We start from the raw sequence: 19,390 nt of genomic DNA, 5'->3' as shown, positions 1-19,390 counted from the left end.
TTCTTATCGGGCCAGAGGCCCTCCACCCAAGCCCAAGCCCAAGCCCACGCCCAGCCGAGCCGGCCGGACGGCGGCGGAGGCGCGCGCGTGGGGAGCCCTCTCCTCTCTCAAGCTGTTTAACCCATGATATCATGAGATCATATATAAACAGCTCAAACTTTGTTCTCCTGGCCGATGTGGGACTTTCCCCACTTCACCATTTCATTTATTTAACATTTCTGATGGACTCAGATCCATATCATTTGTTATTCACATTTTAATAAGGTCCATTGGTTTTATTGTTCCAACAAACTATACACACTAATCCTAAAGATTTCATGGCTCTTGTTCAAAAACTCACAGGAATGTCCCACTTCGAGGAAGATTCAGGCCGCAGCGTCACAATTACCAAATTGATCAACTGATGAAAACGTGGGAGAACATGGACAATCCAATTCGTTTATACTATTCAGCAGTAGATGTCCCTTTGCCACCCACCATTGCCTCATACCATGTATGCGGCGACAGAGATAAACAGAACGTCCTTCTTGACATTTTCTAGTGTCATGCATACGAGGAACTCTTTGTCTTCTTCTTCCTATCCTGGCTTTGATGATTTTATGGAGTTTCACAATCTTTAACCGTCCCACATTGTTTCCATAAGAAATAAGTCTTCATTTTGGTGCAAATGCAATATCATGAAAAAATAAGTTATTGCATTATTTTCTATTTTTCTTCAAGAAAATAATTTTGTTTTTTCCTTATTGGAATTCTGAGACCATAATAAATTTGAAAATTAGTTATGATCTTTTTACTTATATTCAAAATAATGTTTTCTAAGGTTATTTTGATTAATAGTTTATTCATGCAACTTTCTAGCTCTTTTTCTGAAACTATTATCTTTGAAGGATCTAGAGAAAATTAAGAGCTAAAAAGTAGCATGAATAAATGATAAACTTGGAAAATAAGGAACAGCTATGTCATTGCCATAGTAACCAGAATTATACAAAGAGTTGAAGATTGCATAAACAAATACTGTCGCCAGAGTTATCAGGGGTAACAAAAGGTGGGGTTGAGGTGACTTGTGACTTTAAACATCTCTGTATGAATATAAATATATGACCTTGGTTTGTGTTGATGGGTATCCTTGTTCATCTCAGTAAGACAGTAGATGATATGTTTCAATACAGTGCCTATGATTAGACAAGATGTGGTGATGATTAAGAGGTTTGGTAGTCATGAATCTCCATCTCCATTTCGAGAACTTCGTATCTGGTCATCTTCTTGTTGTTGGTAGCAGCAGCAGGATATGTATTATAGAGCCACACTATCTTATATCGTCATGTGACGCTGCTTTTCCCAAATGCGGACCTAGTAATTGATATGAATGGGACTGAAATAGAACTTGGACCATCATCTTCAGTTGTCTCCACCTACACCTCCAGCTCTGGGTATGAATGGTCTTTTATAAAGCCGCTGAAATTTTGCTAAGGGGAGTGGAATCCACAATGTTTTTGTCGCCATATTTAGCACACTCAGTGCTTTTGTCAAGCCGTAGAAGCGGAGAAGGCCATCACAGAACTCGGATATCTTGATAACACCCTTAATCTCTTCAATTTTCAAAATGAGGAGATTTTCAAAAGAAGCAGACGTCTTCTCCAAGGCACTTTGCTCAAAACAGAGATGTTCTAGACTACGAGAAACAAACATGAGTTTAGGATCTTTGATTTTCTGATGAGCCATATGTCTTGCCCCCAAAATCTCTTGACTTAATCAGGGATCCCCAATGCTTTGACACAGTTTGGAATCTCACAAGCGATCTCACAGGAAGCCTCATCAAGATTTCTTTGACGACATCATTGAGGATCTGTTTGGTTTCTCTTTGTTTGATGGGGACAATTAAATTATAAATCTCCATCAACGCCATCATGTTCTTCCACTAGCAATCTATTTATATAGTAACCCCATCGATTTTTTTTTCATAAGGCAATCTCATCAATTTCCTTTTTTTTTTCTTTTCTTTTCCAACAAACAAAAAAACAACAGTTACTAGAAATCTATCATTGAGTTTCTTTACATGATTCAGGATCATATTATCTTAAATGTTTTAACTGTGTATTATTGAAAAAATTGAAAAATCGTAAGTAAAGAAAAATCCTAATTAAACCTTGTACTGAAGTGGAATGATAGCTAAATAACAACTCTTTTATTTTTCTTCTCTTCAACTATCATTTCTTTTTCTTAAACATTATCGATTCTCGTTTTAATTTCTATACTACTTCAGAATTTACTATATTTAAACTACAATCATTTATCATCAAATTTTTTAAATTTATATATCTAACTATATATCATGTAACATGATACATTTGACTGCACAAGGATTGGCCAAACAAAACTGAATGACTTCTAAAACCAAACACACCAAAATTCAGATTTGTTAGACAATTGATTTTTGAATTTGGTATCGTTAAAGTAATTTTCTAGAGTATAAAGTTGGTTTTGACGATTAGATGAGATATATGATGCAAACCAGTCTATTGGATTTGAAATTGGTTTAGTTTCATTTATAACATTATTTTTTGTTAGATATGGACCAATATGGACTAGTTTTCGAAAAAAAAATTATTCTTCTTCTCAGAGATTGATATGGAGTTTTCACTAAGATGCAAAGCTGAAATCGAATGTTTAGAGGTATTATATGTATGAGACTGCGTGTGAGCATCCATCAATAGATTAAAAAGAGGAAACTCAAGTTTCCCATTTATTAAAAAAAGACAATCAAATGAAGGTTCAATAATCTCTAGTGGGAAAAGTGGTTCAAAGAAACAAATGAAGGTAATAGTAGTGTTGATTTTGGATTAGGTTAATTAGGTAACTTAGGGTTGGTTACTCTTTCTTTTATTATGTTGGATTCTAAATAAATGTTGTTTAATACTAGTTTTGGACAAATAAAGAAGATGCACGACTCAGAGAGTTAGTAGACAGTTTTGGAAGAAATGTCCAGTGGACAACAGTCGCCAATATCATGAACCGTCCCTTCAGCAGCTGCAAATCTAGATACGAGTTCCTGCTGGTAATGATTTGGCTTTTGTAACTTTTTTATTTTATAAAATACAATGATTATAATCGTTTTTGGCAGATGAATCTTGGGGATTTGATGCCGGCGAGGATTAATGAAGGCTCTAGTGGCTAAACTTCAGAGAAACAATTGAAGGTAGTAATCGTAGAATTTATTTATTTTAGTTTTTTAAATTAAAGTTAAAATGACTTATGTTTTTTTTTTAAATTAATACAAACAGGTTAAGAAGAAAACTGGTGAACCAGCAAACAAGAAGCTGAGACTTGAAATTTGAGTGATCGTGTTTCCCTTTAGGTTTTTTTTTGTTTCGAGACTCTTGACTTTTTTTTTTTTGTTGTTGTGGGTTTTAGACAATTTTGAAAAGGTAAAAAAAAAAAGAAAATAGGATCGTATAACCATGAAAAAAAACGGTAATTCACAAAGTAGCTATTTAACCTAATGTTTCTATACACACTGTTACAATTACATATTAATACACCAATACCCCTGAAACATCACCGGCCCAACCTGCTGCTATAATTAAATAAATATTTTAAAGAAAATCCCTACAAAAATAATTTGTGTCTCACAGTCGTTCACATCTTTCTCTGTTAACTTATGTGGTAAATTTGTAGCAGTCGAAAGATCTCCGACACTGAATTCCTCCAAGCCTCGACTCTGCATGTAATCGACAGAGTTTCCAACTCCTTTGTCCTCCATTGTCATCTCCTTTTCTGCGTTAGGGGTCTCCGTTAGGGTTTAAGCGGCGGTTAGTAGCACACCTTTTTTACCGAATTTCTCCAACTCGATTCTTCTCAAATCTCTGAAACTCCCGTAAGTTCTCCTTGTTTTCCATTGATTCTCTTCACCGTCTTCTCGTCCCTGCTTATTTTCTTTCAATTTGGGGCTCCTCTCAAAATTAGGGTATAGAAGGTATTGTATATAAATGAAATAGTACAGATGTTTGTCCGTATAGTATAGTAATTGTGAGATTGTTGATGAAATTTTCTATGTTGATGGCGAAGAATTGTAGAGTTTCAAAGACTCTTATGGTGAGAGATAAGACTTGTGCAGTGGCGATCACCTCTATCTCTACAATCGAAACCAATGTATTTATTTTTGCATATGGAATAGAAATGTAAAACAATATTTATTTTCATATTTTGTAATATGATATATTTTGTTACTATACTATTTTATCATGTTCTATTCTATTTGACGGTTACTAAAAAGTGATATATTTTGTTTATAAATATAGTTTGTAATTTTCTTAAGTTCTCACTATGGCTACATGTTTTTGAATCTGTAAAATATTATGTATTTTTTTTGATTTTGATATGTGGGTTTAGGGTTCATATTTGGGTTAGGGTTTAGTGATTAGAGCTTAGGATTTAGTATTTAAAAGGTGAGATGGTATGGTTAGGGTCATCATTAACTTCTTTCCATGCAATTATATACATTTTATAATTTTTCCAATATGTATTGTGTTATTTATTTTGTTCCATTCTATTTGGGTTTAGAGATTATATTTGGGTTTAGGGTTTAGGGTTTAGTCAATACAACTTGTCTGTGTGACATCTTTTATGCATAATCTATTTGAAATAGAATATGAAAAATTATATGTTCAAGCTATTCTATTTGAGATGGAATCGATTGACAAACTATTCTAATAGACATGAAATTGCATGATCTGTACCGAATGTGCTATCGTTCTTCATCATTGTAATGTTTGAAATATAAAAAGTTCATCTCTATATAAAATACAATGGATTACTCTGTTATAACCATGTTTCTAGAGGTTATCAATTGAGAAGCATTGATTACTTATCTTGGTCTGTAATACGTGAACTGCTATTTATCTATATGGAATAGCAATTTCAATAACATCAAATATCCATTACGTGTACGTATGTTCTGTTACACAGAAAAATATTATTCTCTAATGTCGATGCATATTCTTTCATCATATGTGTTAAATATATCTGATGCACGCCTTCAGTACAGTTCTGTGATTGTTAATAAGCCATAAAAAACAACCACGTCATTTACTTTAGACAATGAAACTGAAAACTTATTGCTGAAAAGGATATAACCGCTCAGATTGAGTGCAAAAAACCTGACATTTAATTATTTAATTATGTCAAAATCATGACTGCTTACTTAATTTGACACTCAAAAAAAAGGGGTGGAAACTAAAGTTTCCCGAAATATTACTTGCATTTTCTCTCTCTCTCTCTCCCTCTCTATCTCCTCCGATTCTCCACAGCGTCGCTCACCTAACTCAGGCTCGATTTCTCACCGTCGCCGGCATCTCGATCAAATCGGGTTCGTGGAGGTTGGAGATGACTCTGGTGATGAAATCCTGGTCATGGGTTTGGATAAAGGTGAAGTCTTTGTGGGGAAAGAGCGATTATTTTCTAGAGTTTTGAAGATTTCAGTGGCTGATTTGAGAGTAGTGTCTGAGTGAGTGTGTTCTTCTTGGGTTGAGATGGGTTATGTTATGGTTTGTTTACTGTATTCAGTTGATTGGTACTCTGTCAAGTACCAGACCGGTTCTGAGCTTATATTGGATGTCAGCAGTTTGAAAGCTGTTTTTGGTTGCTAGCGCTTTTAACCGTGTATTATTGAAAAATCATAAGTAAAGAAAAGTCCTAACTAAACCTTGTATTGAAGTGGAATAAGAGCTAAATAACAACTCTTTTCTTTTTCTTCTCTTCAACTATCATTTATTTTCCTTAAACATTATCGATTTTCGGTTTAATTTCTATACTACTTCTGAATTTACTATATTTGACTATAATCATTTATCATCAAATGTTTTCAATTTATATATCTAACTATATACCATCTAACATTATACATTTGACTGCACAAGGATTGATCAAACAAAACTGAATGACTTCTAAAACCAAACACAACAAAATTCAGTTTTGTTAGACAATTGACTTTGGAATTTGGTATCGTTAAAATAATTTTATAGAGTAGAAAGTTGGTTTTGACAATTAGATGAGATATATGATGCAAACCAGTCTATTGGATTTGAAACTTGGTTTAGTTTCATTTACAATATATTTTTTTATTAGATATGGACAAACACTGACTAGTTTTCAAACACATTTTTCTTCTTTCTCTCAGAGATCGATGTGGATTTTGCTTCAAGACGTGGTGCTTAAGTCCGGTGTTTAGAGGGACTTATATGTATGGGGCTGCGTGTCTGCATCCATCAAAAGATTAAAGAGGAAACTCAAGTTTCCCAATTATTAAAAAAAAAAACAATCAAACTCTCATTTTTGTTGTTCATTATTGTTTTTTTGGTTTCCTCATTAATTTTTATTTAGACATAGCTAAAGCTGTATGTTTTGTTTTCTTTTAAACAATTTTGATTAATAAAATTGAGAATCTTCTTTCTGAAAATAAGTTTAAAGAGAAGCTTATATTGTTGTCAATCTATTGCAAGAGAACAAATATAGTTTTATGATTTTTTTTTCTATATATATTTTGTCAAATCAACTCATCTCAAATGAATTTTACTAAATGAATTTTTGTGTTAAATCAAGTTCCAACAACAATGATCATGAACTTCATATTCGTCTCATTTGGTGAAGTTCAACGATAGGACAATTCGTAGTCCACATCATTTTCTACGAAACTAGACCACATCTTCTATAACAAGATGATGTGAGGTTGATTTCAAAAATCATCTTGGAGTCAAATTTATGTATGTGTTTGCAACTCCGCCATATTAATTTATGAAGTTAAAAAGATTCTTTAACCATAGTTATGTTCGGTAGTGGATTATATTCGAAAAATATCTAGAGCAAATTTTACAGCGAAAGTGCATCATCTTGGCGAGTCTAAAAATTCAAGAAGCAGCAGCTCCGTGAAGACTGGAGTGTAAAAGTGACTGTGGAGTCTACGAAACTAAGAGCATGATTAACCCATATACTCATTTTGGGGCTCTTAAACATTTTTAATTAGTAAAAGTGATATAAAAGACTATCATAAGAGACACCATTTTTTTGGGTTCCAATGCAAGTTTCTTATTTAGGAGTTCTTAAAAAAATTATTAAACTTTTTTAAAAAAGATAAAACTTATTTATTAAATAAAATTTATCAAAAGATAACATTTTAAACATATATTTTAAAATTTAAACATAAAAAAAAAGATTCATACAATAATCAAGAATAATTTGAAAAAAACATTCGAGCTCAGTAGTTGTCTCCATCACGTCCAAATTTACGCCATATATGTTCAGCCAAATCATCTTTCAGTTGCTGATGATTCATTCTATCACGAATTCTAGTTCGAACACCCATCATATTGGCGATATTTGTCGGCATATCTGTAGAAAAATCGAGATCGACATGTGAACTTCCGGTGTCTTCTCCTTAATGGAACTCTGAAACATCATACTGAGTGTATCCATCTCGTTCGTCTTCTACTATCATATTATGGAGTATGATGCATGCTTTCATTATCTTCCCAATTTTGGCTTTATCCCAAAAAAGTGTTGGATTTTTAACAATGGCAAAGCGAGCTTGCAAGTCTCCAAAAGCACGCTCGACATCTTTTCGGACAGCTTCTTGATGTTGAGCAAATAAAGCCGCTTTCGGCCCTTGTGGTATTGTAATAGATTGGATAAAAGTTACCCATTTCGGATAAATACCGTCGGTGAGATAGTAAGCCAAATTATACTCTCTTCCATGGACATAGTAAGTGACTTGCGGAGCATGACCTTTTATTATGTCATCAAAAACAGGTGAGCGATCAAGAACATTGATATCATTTAAGGTACCTGGAGGTCCATAAAAAGCGTGCCATATCCATAAATCATACGAAGCAACCGCCTCTAAAACGATTGTGGGCTTTGCCGAACCACGTGAATATTGACCTTTCCAAGCGGTGGGACAATTCTTTCACTCCCAATGCATACAGTCGATGCTTCCTATCATCCTCGGAAATCCACGTTGCTCACCAATATGAAGTAGATGTTGAAGATCAGCCGGTGTCGGTCTTCTTAGGTACTCATCGCCGAATAAATATATTATTCCTTCCACAAAATGTTCCACACAAGACCGAGTTGTCGTTGCACCGAGTCGGAGGTATTTGTCAACAGCATCAGCCGCAGTACCATAGGCCAAGACACGAATGGCTGTTGTACACTTCTGAAGTGGAGAGAGACTAAGCCTTCCGAGAGCATCTTTCTTTTGTCGAAAGAATTCAACTTCGTTGGAGAGTCGATCGACAATACGCATGAACAATGGCTTGTTCATTCTAAATCTTCGTCGGAATATATTTTGAGGATATGTTGGAGTTTCACTGAAATAATCATTCCATAAACGTACATCGCCTTCTTCACGATTTCTTTCGATATGAATTCGTTTTTTCCTTTTTTTCCTTTGGTCTTCTTCATTACCAATAGATAAATTCTCTAATGTTTGATCAAATTGTTGATCAAAATAATCATCAAAATATTGATCAAATATTTCATCATCTACTCCCTCAAAAGTGTTAAAAGAAGAAGATGCCATATATGTGATCAACAAGGAAAAAGTGTTTTGGTTTATTTGTGAAGAAAATTTGGAACTTGGGTGATGTCTTTTTGAGAAAGAGAGAAGAAAAAAGTGTTGATTTTTTTTTGAATAAAACGAGTGATGACTTTGTGAGAAGGAGGAATGGTGACTTTGTGAGAGGAGGAGGAACTTGTTTGATGAAGGAGAGAAGAAGAACGAGTGATGACTTTGTGAGAAGGAGGAGGAACTTGTTTGATGAAGTTTGTGAGAAGAAGAACGTCTTTGTGAGTTGTAGAGAAGAATGAGTTGTAGAGAAGAGTGAGTGAATGACTTTATGAATTAAAACTTTGTGGATTCAAACACATATATAGAAAAGCAACCACACAATAGTACATGACCACAACAATACATAAACATGTGTTTTTTCTACTGTCCACAATAATACAAAAAGATGTGAAGACACAAACTGCTTGCCTTGTCCGTGACCATATTGCGCCAACACACTTCTCCACTCGATGACAGAAACAGCTTGCCTTTGATTTATTGGTGACCGTGACTAGAGAAGACAACACACTTCTCCACTCGATCACAGCATTATTGCCCTGCAAGTAAAGACAGAGCTTAATAAACATAAGCAACATATAATCATTGAACTCCACTCGATCAAAGCACTTATATAATCATTGAACTTAATAAACAGAGCGTTCAAAGACTTGAACTTAACATAGTAAAAACATACACAGCAGTTTATTTCATCCATAACAACAACTTAAAAGTCAGAGGGAACAAAGACTTGATCTTAAACGAAATTACACAACAACAACTTGAGAAACAGAGAGTACAAAGCCTAGAACTTAAACTACAAGAAGAACTTAAGAACAGAGAGTTCAAAGACAATGAACTTAAGAAATAGAGAGTTCAAAGAGAGTGAGCTTAAAAGCATCGTAAGCTTATAACAACAAGTCAGTAATAAGCTTTTTCTTCAGTTCTTCTTCATAGTCAGCCAGCGGTTCCGGTTTAGCAATTAAACTATCAAGTAGCTTCATCTTGGTCAGCCTCTCTTTCATAGCCATATCCTCCTTCTTCATGGTCCACATGCTCTCAAACGCAGCAACCGATTTCCCCTCTGTCTTGGTGTTTTGCTTACCAATCCCCTTTGCTGCATTAACACCCGGGGGACGAGTGGTTGCGTGATCAGCTTCAGAGGTTGATGATTGTGCAGCCTCGTCACACTTTCTTTTTTAGAACTTCTCTCCGTTTTAGAAGAAGAAAGATCACACCATTTTTTATCATTTCTCAGCTCTTTCCAGGCATGCTCAAGGGTGAATTTCTTGTGGTGGTTGTTGAAAAAAAATTCATGAGCAAGCTTCAGTACATCATTTTCATTCTGACCGCTGCTTTTTTCTCTTTGTGCAGCTTCATATGCACCACCAAACTTGCCCGCAAGATCATTGATCTTGTGCCAACGCTGCTTACAGTGGCTTGGCTCCCTGTGTTCAGAACCGGCCATCTTAGGACTTGCAGCATAGTAAGCGGCGATTCTCTTCCAAAATGCACCAGACTTCTGCTCATTCCCCACCACAGGGTCTTTGCTCGTGTTTAACCACGAGCTGATGAGCACTACGTCATCGGTTGGTGTCCATGTCCTTCGTTCTTTCCGTTCTCCATGAGAGGCTTCACCAAAAAGAGGCACTTGTGATGAAGATACTTCGCCACTTTCTTGGCCTAAACCGAAGACAATTTCTTGCTGACTATTTAGAAGGTCAACAAAATTAGAATTGTGGCTATTATATGGATAGGAATCCATATCCCAAAATTAGAAATAAGAGAAGGCGAGCACAAAGAGTAGAAGAAAGAGAAGAGAAAGGTTGAAGAGATGATAAGATAGAGGAGAAGGAGATGTGTTTAATAGAGGAGAAGAAATTAGCAACCAACCATAAAGACAAGACATATATCTATAACACATTCATGACAAAACAAAGCTTCAGTTTCTATCTAAACATAACCATCACAACCTACCAAATCAACTTCAATTTAATACTTCAACTACTATTTATTACCTATCTTAACCATAATCAATCACTAACAAAACATTTATTACCAAACTTAAACCAATACCGGATTCAATTCAACTGATCAATGAGAAATTTGTTACCTCTGTTGTTCGAAGGCGCATTCATCCTCTCTGCATTGTTATTCTTCTCCTTTTGCTTGCTCCCACTTGCTCAGTCCATGTTCCATCCATAAGACAAAACACAGAAACATTTCAAAAACAATCAGCGGATTCATATATTAATTGATCAAACCATGTATTCAATCTCAAGAATCTACATCACAACACCAACCCATCTAAACCAATAAGAACAGGAAGTAATATACTTGATGTTCATTGAATCGAAATTAATCAAATCCACTAAAGGAAACGATCGATCAATACACATGATAGCTCAAACGATCAGTACACTTGATTGCTCTTCATCAACAACACCTACATGATTCAACTTTATATGTCTACAGAACCTAGAAGATCATTTACAGAACCAAAATGGACATATCAAAGCTCTAAAAGGACATCTCTTTAACACAAACACAAATCATTTACATAACCAAAATCAGAGACATGCAAAACCATAGTGGATTCGAACAACAACACCACAATCAGAGACATGCAAAATCCTAAAAGTTAAAACCTTTACCTTTCGATTCCACGGAGGAGCAACCGACGATTAGCTTCATCGTCGAGCTGAGACACCTTCGGTTTGCTTTGATTCGTTTCTTCAGCGAGGACCGCAACCAGTTTCCTTTATCCACTTTGTCGAGGATCGCCACCGGATTCATTGCTTCACTTCATCGAGGAGACCACTGGGGAGTTTAATCAGTTCGTCGAGGAGAAGAACCATCGATTTTCATCGATTACCTACGTCGGCGAAAGGAGACAACTGTTTTTGCCTCTTCGCCGTCGAAGAGAGAAAGCGGATGAAAGCTTCGAAAATGAAACTGATTTTTTTGACCTTTCGCTTTCTCCTCCCAAAACGCCTCTCGCTCTGACGCGTGTCCAACAGGAGCCGGTTCTTCTGCGTCTTAATTAAGGGACGTCGCTAACTTTAAAAGTGTTTTCTCCTTTTTATTTAATGCTAAATATGATTAAGAAACACCCTAAGAAACAACGATAAACATGGTCTAAGGGCAACCACAACTGTTAATTTCTCAAAAACAGATTTTTATCTTAGTAATAATAATACTTTAATCATATACATTTTTGTAATTAAATTTTACTTTCTTTAAAAAAATCAAACCATTTATACGTTGACAAATGGCAAAACATTAATACATGGGTCTCTTAGAAGTTCATAGAACTGAAAGTTACGTTTTTGATTTCTCTATCATAATTTTAATTTTTGTTTTTGCTTTAGGAACCTAGCCTAAGAGCATGATTAACCTCATTAGAGTTTTTTAATGATTATTTTAGTAATTAAATGTTGAAAAGAACTTTAGTTAAGAGACTCTTTAATTTTGTACTCCAATGATAGTTTCTTAATCAAGGGTTCTTAAAAAAAAGTGCTCACTAAACCCCAAAGTTAAACTAAGAGAGAGAGACGTAATCTTTTGGAAGAAACTCTTTGGACCAACATTATCGGCTTTCTTAATGCCGTGTCTCAGTAATAATGACCCAAAAAATAAATCAAAATTAGGGAAAAACAATAGAGACGTGTGTTAATTAAGAAGTTTTCGAAGACGTCCTTAAGGGGCACTTGGCATCATGCGATAGGTTCACCGGTCACTCCCACTTCGTCGAAGACGTCGTCCTCTCCTCCGACGGCTAATTCGCGCTTTCCGGAAGCTGGGACGGCGAGCTTCGCCTCTGGGATCTCGCCGCAGGCGTCTCGACTCGCCGATTCGTCGGACACACCAAAGACGTCCTCTCCGTGGCCTTCTCGTTCGACAACCGTCAGATCATCTCGGCCTCCCGTGACCGCACGATCAAGCTCTGGAACACTCTGGGGGAGTGTCGGCGTCGTGGGATAAGACCGTGAAAGTTTGGAACTTGTCGAACTGTAAGCTGAGGTCGACTCTTGCTGGTCACACTGGGTATGCTAGTACTGTGGCTGTGTCGCCTGATGATTCTTTGTGTGCTAGTGGAGGCAAAGACGGTGTTGTTTTGCTGTGGGATTTGGCTGAGGGGAAGAAGCTTTACTCTCTTGAGGCCAACTCTGTGATTCATGCTCTTTGCTTTAGCCCGAATAGGTACTGGCTTTGTGCTGCGATTGAGCAGGGGATTAAGATTTGGGATCTTGAGAGCAAGAATGTTGTTGAGGACTTGAAGGTTGATCTTAAGGCTGAGGCTGAGAAGTCTGATGGAAGTGGTACTGCTGCCACCGAAAGAAAGGTACAAGTTTGATGCTTTTGTGTTTGATTACAAATTTGATGCTTTTGTATGGATGGATATTTACGTAGTTTAGGGAACTGATGCTAGAGGATAGTGTTTATACTTGTATATCAAATCTAGATCTTTACAGCAAATATAGCAGTGTTTTTAGAAATGGTTCTTATGGATTGATCTATTGAAATGCAAATAAACGATGCATCCAACGGTTATGATTGTGGTTTTATATCAGTATGGATTAATCTATTGAAATGCAAATAAACGATTGCAGTATATTGTTGGCTAGTGTTTTATCAATATGTGAAAGTGAATCATGTGTATCAGTCTATTGATCTGATATAGATTCTATCTTGCTGCAATTTTTGATATTACTAAGAGACAACATAAAATCCCAACAATAATCTGCACTTTTACTAATGTCTCTTAACATTGTCTCTTAACTTCAAAATAATAATAAAAAAACTTAAGAACTCTAAAATTTGTCCTAGCAATAATGTTGCTCTTAGACAGCTTCTGGTTGAACGAACGGGTTAGCAATTTCTTCAGTTCCATCAGTTGGTGAGACGAGCATCACCGCAGTTCCACGACAAACCTGAAACCATACACAAGACTTAGTAGTTTAGAATCAACGGGTTTTAACTACAGAACATCATGACAAGTAACAGCGCTCTTAATCCCATTATACAGAATTACTCATAATAAACATTGAAAAGAGAAGGTAAGTGAGTCATACAATTAGACCAAGAACTCTCGTCTGATCACTAGTCTTCAATGGATCATCATGATCTGGTCAAACATTAGACAAAATGTTATAGTACTACCATATGAATCACAGAAACCAAGAAGACAAACAAAACTCTAGCTTCAACATGGATATATACTATCTCTTTTCATATTACATCATGGATTAAACAAATGAAAACCCCTCACTTCCAGCATATCTAATGAAGATTTAAACGACTTTCAAACTGCAAATGAAATACGAGCACATAACAAGGATAGTACTGTATAAATCATGGAGACCAACAACAAGACAACATAGCTTCTGGCCCCAACATAGAAAAGATAAGAGTATAGAAGTGTCCCAATTATATCATAGCAAGAGATAAGAACAAGGCCCTCTCTTCTCATACACATAACGATGATTTAACGAAAGATATATACCTCGAACAGACTCCACCGCCCCATCTAGAACAAGGTTCAGCAACTGATCGTAGACTTTAAGAGTTCCAGTGACTGCAAACAATAAAAAGAAACACACACATGATGAAACAAGCAAGCATCAAAATCTCAAAGCAAGAATCATGTAAAAAAAAAGCTCTGTTCTTTCTTTACCTTGTCCACCACCAGTCAGCTTAACTTGAACGCCCTTATCCACAAACTTAGCCAAATCCAACACTGTCTCCTTTCTTCCCGACTGTAGCTTAAAAAAAAAACAGAGGAAATCAAACACGGACTGAATGAATTGACTCAAATAATAATAAAAATGAAAATTTTAAATCAATGGCTGATACCTTACCATGTTAGAGCAAAGCCCTCGAAAGAGATTCCCCCAAAATAAAACCTAAAAATCTGGAAAATCAAATTGATTCAGAACAGGGTCATCGTATGCTTATACTCTATGTAGACAAAACTAATTAGCTTGATGAAGTAAACTCACCGGGGAGACGAGTATCTATGAAGATCGGAGCGAAACAGTGACACAGAAAAATTCGCCGGTGATTTCAATACGGTAGTTGGAGCAGTACCTGTTGTGAGAGTTCGTACGGAGACGGTGGGGTGGGGAGAGAGGAAGAAAGACGAGAGCGAGAGTATCTTACCAACACGTGTCTTCTGGACCCTAATTAGGAGACATTCCTTATCGAATTACATAATTTTCTTTTTTTTTTTATCCTAAAAACTTTAAAAACCCACCATAAGAAACTGTGTTAATGCTGCTCTAATACTTCCGTCGGCCTTGCTCTTATCTGAGTGGAATATATGCTGTGGTGGATCTAGCCTCTGGGCTTGATTTTTAGTGGGAGCAAAATTCTATAGTAAAATATTCGCAAGTATATCCCATATATATTAATCCGAAAGCATTACAACATATTTTCGTAGTCATGTGTCATCACGAGAATGATTTTTAAAATTTTTAGACAAATAAGTTTGTCTATATAAACATATATTATGCTTTTTATTAAACTAACTATCAAATTAATTAATAGTGTACAAAATAATTTTTTTTTCCTTAAATAAAAGCTACAGAATTACATAATATGATTAACATATATATAACAATTAATGATAATGAATAATACATATTTGATAACAATTTTTGTTTAATTTTATATTATTAAAAGAAATTAAACAATCACATTAAGCATATAATAAAAAATTAGATTTTTCCTTATATGTTATATTTTGAATTTTTAAAAACGACTTTAAATTACTAAAAATGGTAAACGTCCCACATTGAATTTTTTGTAATCAATAGTTTAACTTTTTTTTTGTTCAAGCAAGATAAAAATGATCATATATCGTAGGGGTGAGCGTTTAGATACCCGTTTGGATTCGTATAGGATATTTCAATATAAAAGTGTAGAACTCGTTCGGGTATTTCTATACTTCGGATCGGGTTCAGGTATTTTATGTTCGGGTTCAAATATTTTGAGTCGGATTTGGATATTTAAAGTTTTAAGAAAAAGTAAATAAATTATTCACTGTTTAAGTTTTTTATATTTAAAATATACATTTAACTTAAATGGTTTTCAATTTTTTAAAAGATTAAACTATTAATAGGTTTGGAGATAAAACTTTTAAAATATAAATACACTAATTTAGTTGTTGTTGAAATTTTAGATGAAATATCGTTGATATAATTATTTTGAATAAAATAAGAGAAGTAAACTAGAAATATAGGGTTAAGTATATTTATGTTTGGTTATCTTCAGATATTCGTTCGGGTTTGGATATTAGTTGTCCGGGTTCGGATATTACCCGTTTAGGTTCGGATATCCAATCTCTCCGAATTTAATAACCATTCGGGTATTTTGCTATTTCGGTTTGGAGTTTTGGATCAGATTCAGATGCGGATTCGGGTATCGGATAAAATGCTCAGCCCTAATAAATCGTATGAATATGAAGTCTCATTAATATATATTCATATTATATATATTAATATCATTTAAAATAAATTATATACTATGTAAAGGTATATAAATATGTTAATTTCAAAATTTGCAGTGAAAAAGTTATTGAGATCTTAATATTTTAATTTTGAAATTTGTATTGAAAAATCACACATTAAAAGTTTTGTGATTAACGGTTTAAATATTTGTTACAGTAAATATACAAAAGTTAAGAAATCATATGAGTAGGAAGTATCAATAATAAATATTTATATTAAAATATACTACATATGTATGTCAATATCACTAAAGTTTAATTTATACTATATAAAGTAAATAAAATGATTTTTTTGATTTATTTATCAAAAACGTGATTGTAAATTAACAAAATATATTGGTTTTGATTTATTTGTTTACTCTTATGTATATACTTTTATGTATACAAATTATTTTTTAAATAGGTAGTTTCTAATATCTTATTTGATTCTGACAATCTTAGAAACACACTTTTTCAAATCAAAGTGATTTTTAATATTGGAAGCATTATATATATTATTTCATTCAAATAAATAATTTAGTCTTGATTTTTATTCCTAAAAATCTTTTAATGAAATATCATGACAAAATTCTAATCACCTCATTTTGAGTTTGTTCGAAGAATGAGATATTTGAGCATTTGTGTTTCTCTTTAATACCTTATCTAGCTATTATAATTGTAAAAATGAATGATTTGTACTATTTATTATAAGTTTTCTGGTTTATCATTTAATAAATAAAACAGTTATTAGTTTATACATAGTTTACATATACTAGAATTGTAAAGTATTATATATATTTTTATCTGTATATTCTTAAGTAACTAAACCTCCAAAGCGTAGGCTAATAAAATAAGTAATTTTTTTTGTTGTTGTATAATTAGATGATTTTTAGACCGAACTGGTGAATATTTACTAGACAGACATTTATATTTCGAGTCTTCACTTATATTCTATAACAACTTGATATATTAGATTTGAACACTAACCTGTTAAAAGAGTTTGTCGGTGATTTTCTTCAAAATTTTGATTCTTAGATATGTATCTGAAGTAGAACTAATTTTTACAGATGTCCATCTTTTTAAATTAACACTTACGTGATTCACTGAATTCATAGAATAAGTTAAAAACGAAACTAAAGTCATATCAATGAAACAGAGAAGTGAACGAAAACACAATTTTATAGAGGTAAAAAATGAAATCACTTATGGAGAGTCAAAAGTAAACAAATCGAGAGCAGAAAACCTAATCTCTTTCGTCATTATACAATCGATGTTGCCTATTTGGTTTTGGTGATTTGTGTCAGCCGAAAAACTTAATTTCATTTTGTGCATATAAAGTCTTAAAATAATTAAAATGAGTTGCAATACATTAACTCTTCAACAATGATAATACATTTAAGAGACCAACATTTGTATTCGTTATTTTACAATCAATAAATATTGTAGTGTTTCAAAATGTTAAAATCATTTAATTAACAAATATTATTATATGAACTCACCCCGCGCATACGCGCAGGTTATCATCTAGTTTTAATATATAGCATCATTAGTATTGTTTAGTCTATAAATGTATAGGGCCAGACTAACATATTCCATATTAATCTGTATTGCTTTCAAATGTAAATATAGTAAAACCACAGTAAAAAAAATAAACTGTTAAAATATAAGTTTTCCTTAAACGTAAGTTATGGAAATACATTCCAAAACTATTGGATATCATCCGTCTGGGATAACTTTTTAAGACGTCACTAGATTTTTGATCCGCGCTGAGTGAGAGGTAACCCCCTGTTAGGTTTGTTTTCAATTTGGTATCATAAGTCAGCTAAAATACTGAAGATCCAGTAGTGTAAGGGAATCACTATGAACCATCCTTGGCAGATTTGGCTTCAAATTCCAAGTAAGAGTTGTCTGAACCACTCCTCATGACATCGGGAACTAAGAGAATAAGTAGTAAACAATTACGAAAGTGGCATCTGTGCAAATATGCCCCATACCGAACTTGACTTATGGATAAGAAACTTGAATTAAAAAAATCGAACAAAACTTATTAAAATGAATAAGCTTCTTAATCACCTTGATTGCAAGTACAGGCAGGCAGGCACCTAATATACCTGAAAGAGCCGGGGTCATGATTTCCAGTCATATGAGTAAGTTTAAGACTAGCTAATGGGGGAAACACATTTCCCTCTGATTTGTTAAATCCACACCACCAGGCATGGAAGACACATTTAGCTTCCCGGGAGCTTTATTCGTACTTACTCTTAGAGCATATCTCATGTTGTAGAACCAGTTCCAGATCTGTAACGAATACAAAACAACATCCCACTAAGAGGAAACTTCAAAAGCCTCTTTGTCTATAAAAACGTTGAATCATGAAAAAAGCAGTACCTGTTTGAATTGCACAACAATTTGTCCTTCCGCTCCACCGATTCACTCAGAAATCCAACAGTTGTAAACTACCTATTTGATTATAAACACGCAAAAGATCAATGATAAAGCTACAACGAACACCTGAGATCTTCAGAATATGTCGACTTGGCATTGCTATATTATGCTGTAACAATATTGCTTCCATCTCTGTTATCTTATAATTATAAACACAGAAGATTATTAACCAAAAGCAAAAAAGATAAAACCTTTTCTTCAAGACAGACATAACAGACAGAGATGAAAACACTTATCCTCTAAACAGTACATAGAAATATTTGTTGGATAACGGAAAATCTGAAAGTTGTGTAAATACTAAGGTATTGAATGTTTTAAGCGGTTTACGTTTCCGCTATGCATGATCAAAAGACTGTTACCACTCATCTTGCTTTTCAATGGATAAATATTGTTCAATAAATATGGAATAATAAGTGGTGTTTAAGATTCGTAGGTATTGAATGTTTTAAGCGGTTTACGTTCCCGCTATGCAGGATCAAAAGATTGTTACTATTCATCTTGCTTTTCAATGTGTAAATATTGTTTATTAAGAAAAGAATAAATACATATTTTTTATTAAGAAAAAAAAATAAAAATGGAATAATAAGTGCGGTATAAGATTCATAGTGTTTAGAAGTGAAAACGCACTTGGAAAAACAATAAACCAAAATTGTGTGTTTTCTTTGACTATTCAAAAGATTTCTTTTTTTTTATAATTTTTTGTTTCTTATGTTTATCGATTATAACACAAATATATCGGATGTATAAACCTCAGAAACACAACACATTAAATTTAATATCATATTCAATACATATGCATATTTAACAAATATACTCTTACAATGAAAATATATTTTAATTAACTTGGTATTAAGTAATAA

General features: G+C 33.9%; 4 protein-coding genes, 1 long non-coding RNA gene and 1 pseudogene across 7 annotated transcripts in view; 2 read left to right on the top strand and 4 right to left on the bottom strand.

Annotated features, from left to right (window-relative positions):
* LOC106293679 overlaps nucleotides 1–467 on the top strand; it is a 14,897-nt gene extending 14,430 nt beyond the window's left edge. The window contains exon 2 of the mRNA XM_013729344.1: nucleotides 343–467. Coding sequence (XP_013584798.1) covers nucleotides 343–396 — 54 coding nt within the window. The 3' untranslated portion in view covers nucleotides 397–467. The remainder of the gene's footprint in view (nucleotides 1–342) is intronic.
* A 513-nt stretch (nucleotides 468–980) lies between these two features.
* On the bottom strand, nucleotides 981–1,906 carry LOC106292184 (annotated as a pseudogene).
* A 7,598-nt stretch (nucleotides 1,907–9,504) lies between these two features.
* On the bottom strand, nucleotides 9,505–10,361 carry LOC106292183. Its single transcript, XM_013727801.1, has 2 exons — nucleotides 9,930–10,361; nucleotides 9,505–9,786 (listed from the first exon to the last, which is right to left on the bottom strand). The coding sequence occupies exons 1-2, from the start codon at nucleotides 10,359–10,361 to the stop codon at nucleotides 9,505–9,507; spliced, it is 714 nt and encodes a 237-aa protein (XP_013583255.1).
* A 1,839-nt stretch (nucleotides 10,362–12,200) lies between these two features.
* LOC106292182 (guanine nucleotide-binding protein subunit beta-like protein) lies at nucleotides 12,201–12,953 on the top strand. Its single transcript, XM_013727800.1, has 3 exons — nucleotides 12,201–12,213; nucleotides 12,324–12,491; nucleotides 12,541–12,953. The coding sequence occupies exons 1-3, from the start codon at nucleotides 12,201–12,203 to the stop codon at nucleotides 12,951–12,953; spliced, it is 594 nt and encodes a 197-aa protein (XP_013583254.1).
* Nucleotides 12,954–13,224: 271 nt separating this feature from the next.
* Nucleotides 13,225–14,924, bottom strand: LOC106294449 (sm-like protein LSM7). 3 transcript variants are annotated; one of them, XM_013730004.1, is made up of 7 exons: nucleotides 14,853–14,924; nucleotides 14,599–14,778; nucleotides 14,458–14,510; nucleotides 14,274–14,361; nucleotides 14,103–14,174; nucleotides 13,672–13,724; nucleotides 13,225–13,530 (listed from the first exon to the last, which is right to left on the bottom strand). In XM_013730004.1, the coding sequence occupies exons 3-7, from the start codon at nucleotides 14,458–14,460 to the stop codon at nucleotides 13,441–13,443; spliced, it is 306 nt and encodes a 101-aa protein (XP_013585458.1). In that variant the 5' UTR covers nucleotides 14,461–14,510; nucleotides 14,599–14,778; nucleotides 14,853–14,924; the 3' UTR covers nucleotides 13,225–13,440. The 3 variants fall into 3 exon arrangements, with proteins under 3 accessions (XP_013585458.1, XP_013585457.1, XP_013585459.1); XM_013730003.1 differs by having other exon boundaries at nucleotides 14,599–14,900; XM_013730005.1 differs by having other exon boundaries at nucleotides 14,274–14,355; nucleotides 14,599–14,897.
* Nucleotides 14,925–17,839: 2,915 nt separating this feature from the next.
* LOC106294450 lies at nucleotides 17,840–18,746 on the bottom strand. Its single transcript, XR_001260839.1, has 3 exons — nucleotides 18,474–18,746; nucleotides 18,159–18,383; nucleotides 17,840–18,020 (listed from the first exon to the last, which is right to left on the bottom strand). It is a non-coding gene; the product is annotated as an uncharacterized LOC106294450 (long non-coding RNA).
* Nucleotides 18,747–19,390: the final 644 nt, after the last annotated feature.

This window comes from Brassica oleracea, chromosome C5 (assembly GCF_000695525.1).
Source record: "Brassica oleracea var. oleracea cultivar TO1000 chromosome C5, BOL, whole genome shotgun sequence".
Lineage (NCBI taxonomy): Eukaryota > Viridiplantae > Streptophyta > Magnoliopsida > Brassicales > Brassicaceae > Brassica > Brassica oleracea.
This window is presented reverse-complemented; position numbering and strand designations above follow the sequence as displayed.

Excerpts from the sequence above, each read along its gene's own strand:
- LOC106292183 (XM_013727801.1), bottom strand. The coding sequence starts at position 10,361 with ATGGATTCCTATCCATATAATAGCCACAATTCTAATTTTGTTGACCTT. Across the intron at positions 9,787-9,929 it reads GCGGTCAGAATGAAAATGAT|TGTGACGAGGCTGCACAATC; the intron begins GTACTGAAGCTT and ends TAAAAAAGAAAG.
- LOC106292182 (XM_013727800.1), top strand. Across the intron at positions 12,492-12,540 it reads GTCCTCTCCGTGGCCTTCTC|CTCTGGAACACTCTGGGGGA; the intron begins GTTCGACAACCG and ends CGCACGATCAAG.
- LOC106294449 (XM_013730004.1), bottom strand. Across the intron at positions 14,175-14,273 it reads GCTGACTGGTGGTGGACAAG|TCACTGGAACTCTTAAAGTC; the intron begins GTAAAGAAAGAA and ends TATTGTTTGCAG. Across the intron at positions 13,531-13,671 it reads CGAGAGTTCTTGGTCTAATT|GTTTGTCGTGGAACTGCGGT; the intron begins GTATGACTCACT and ends GTATGGTTTCAG.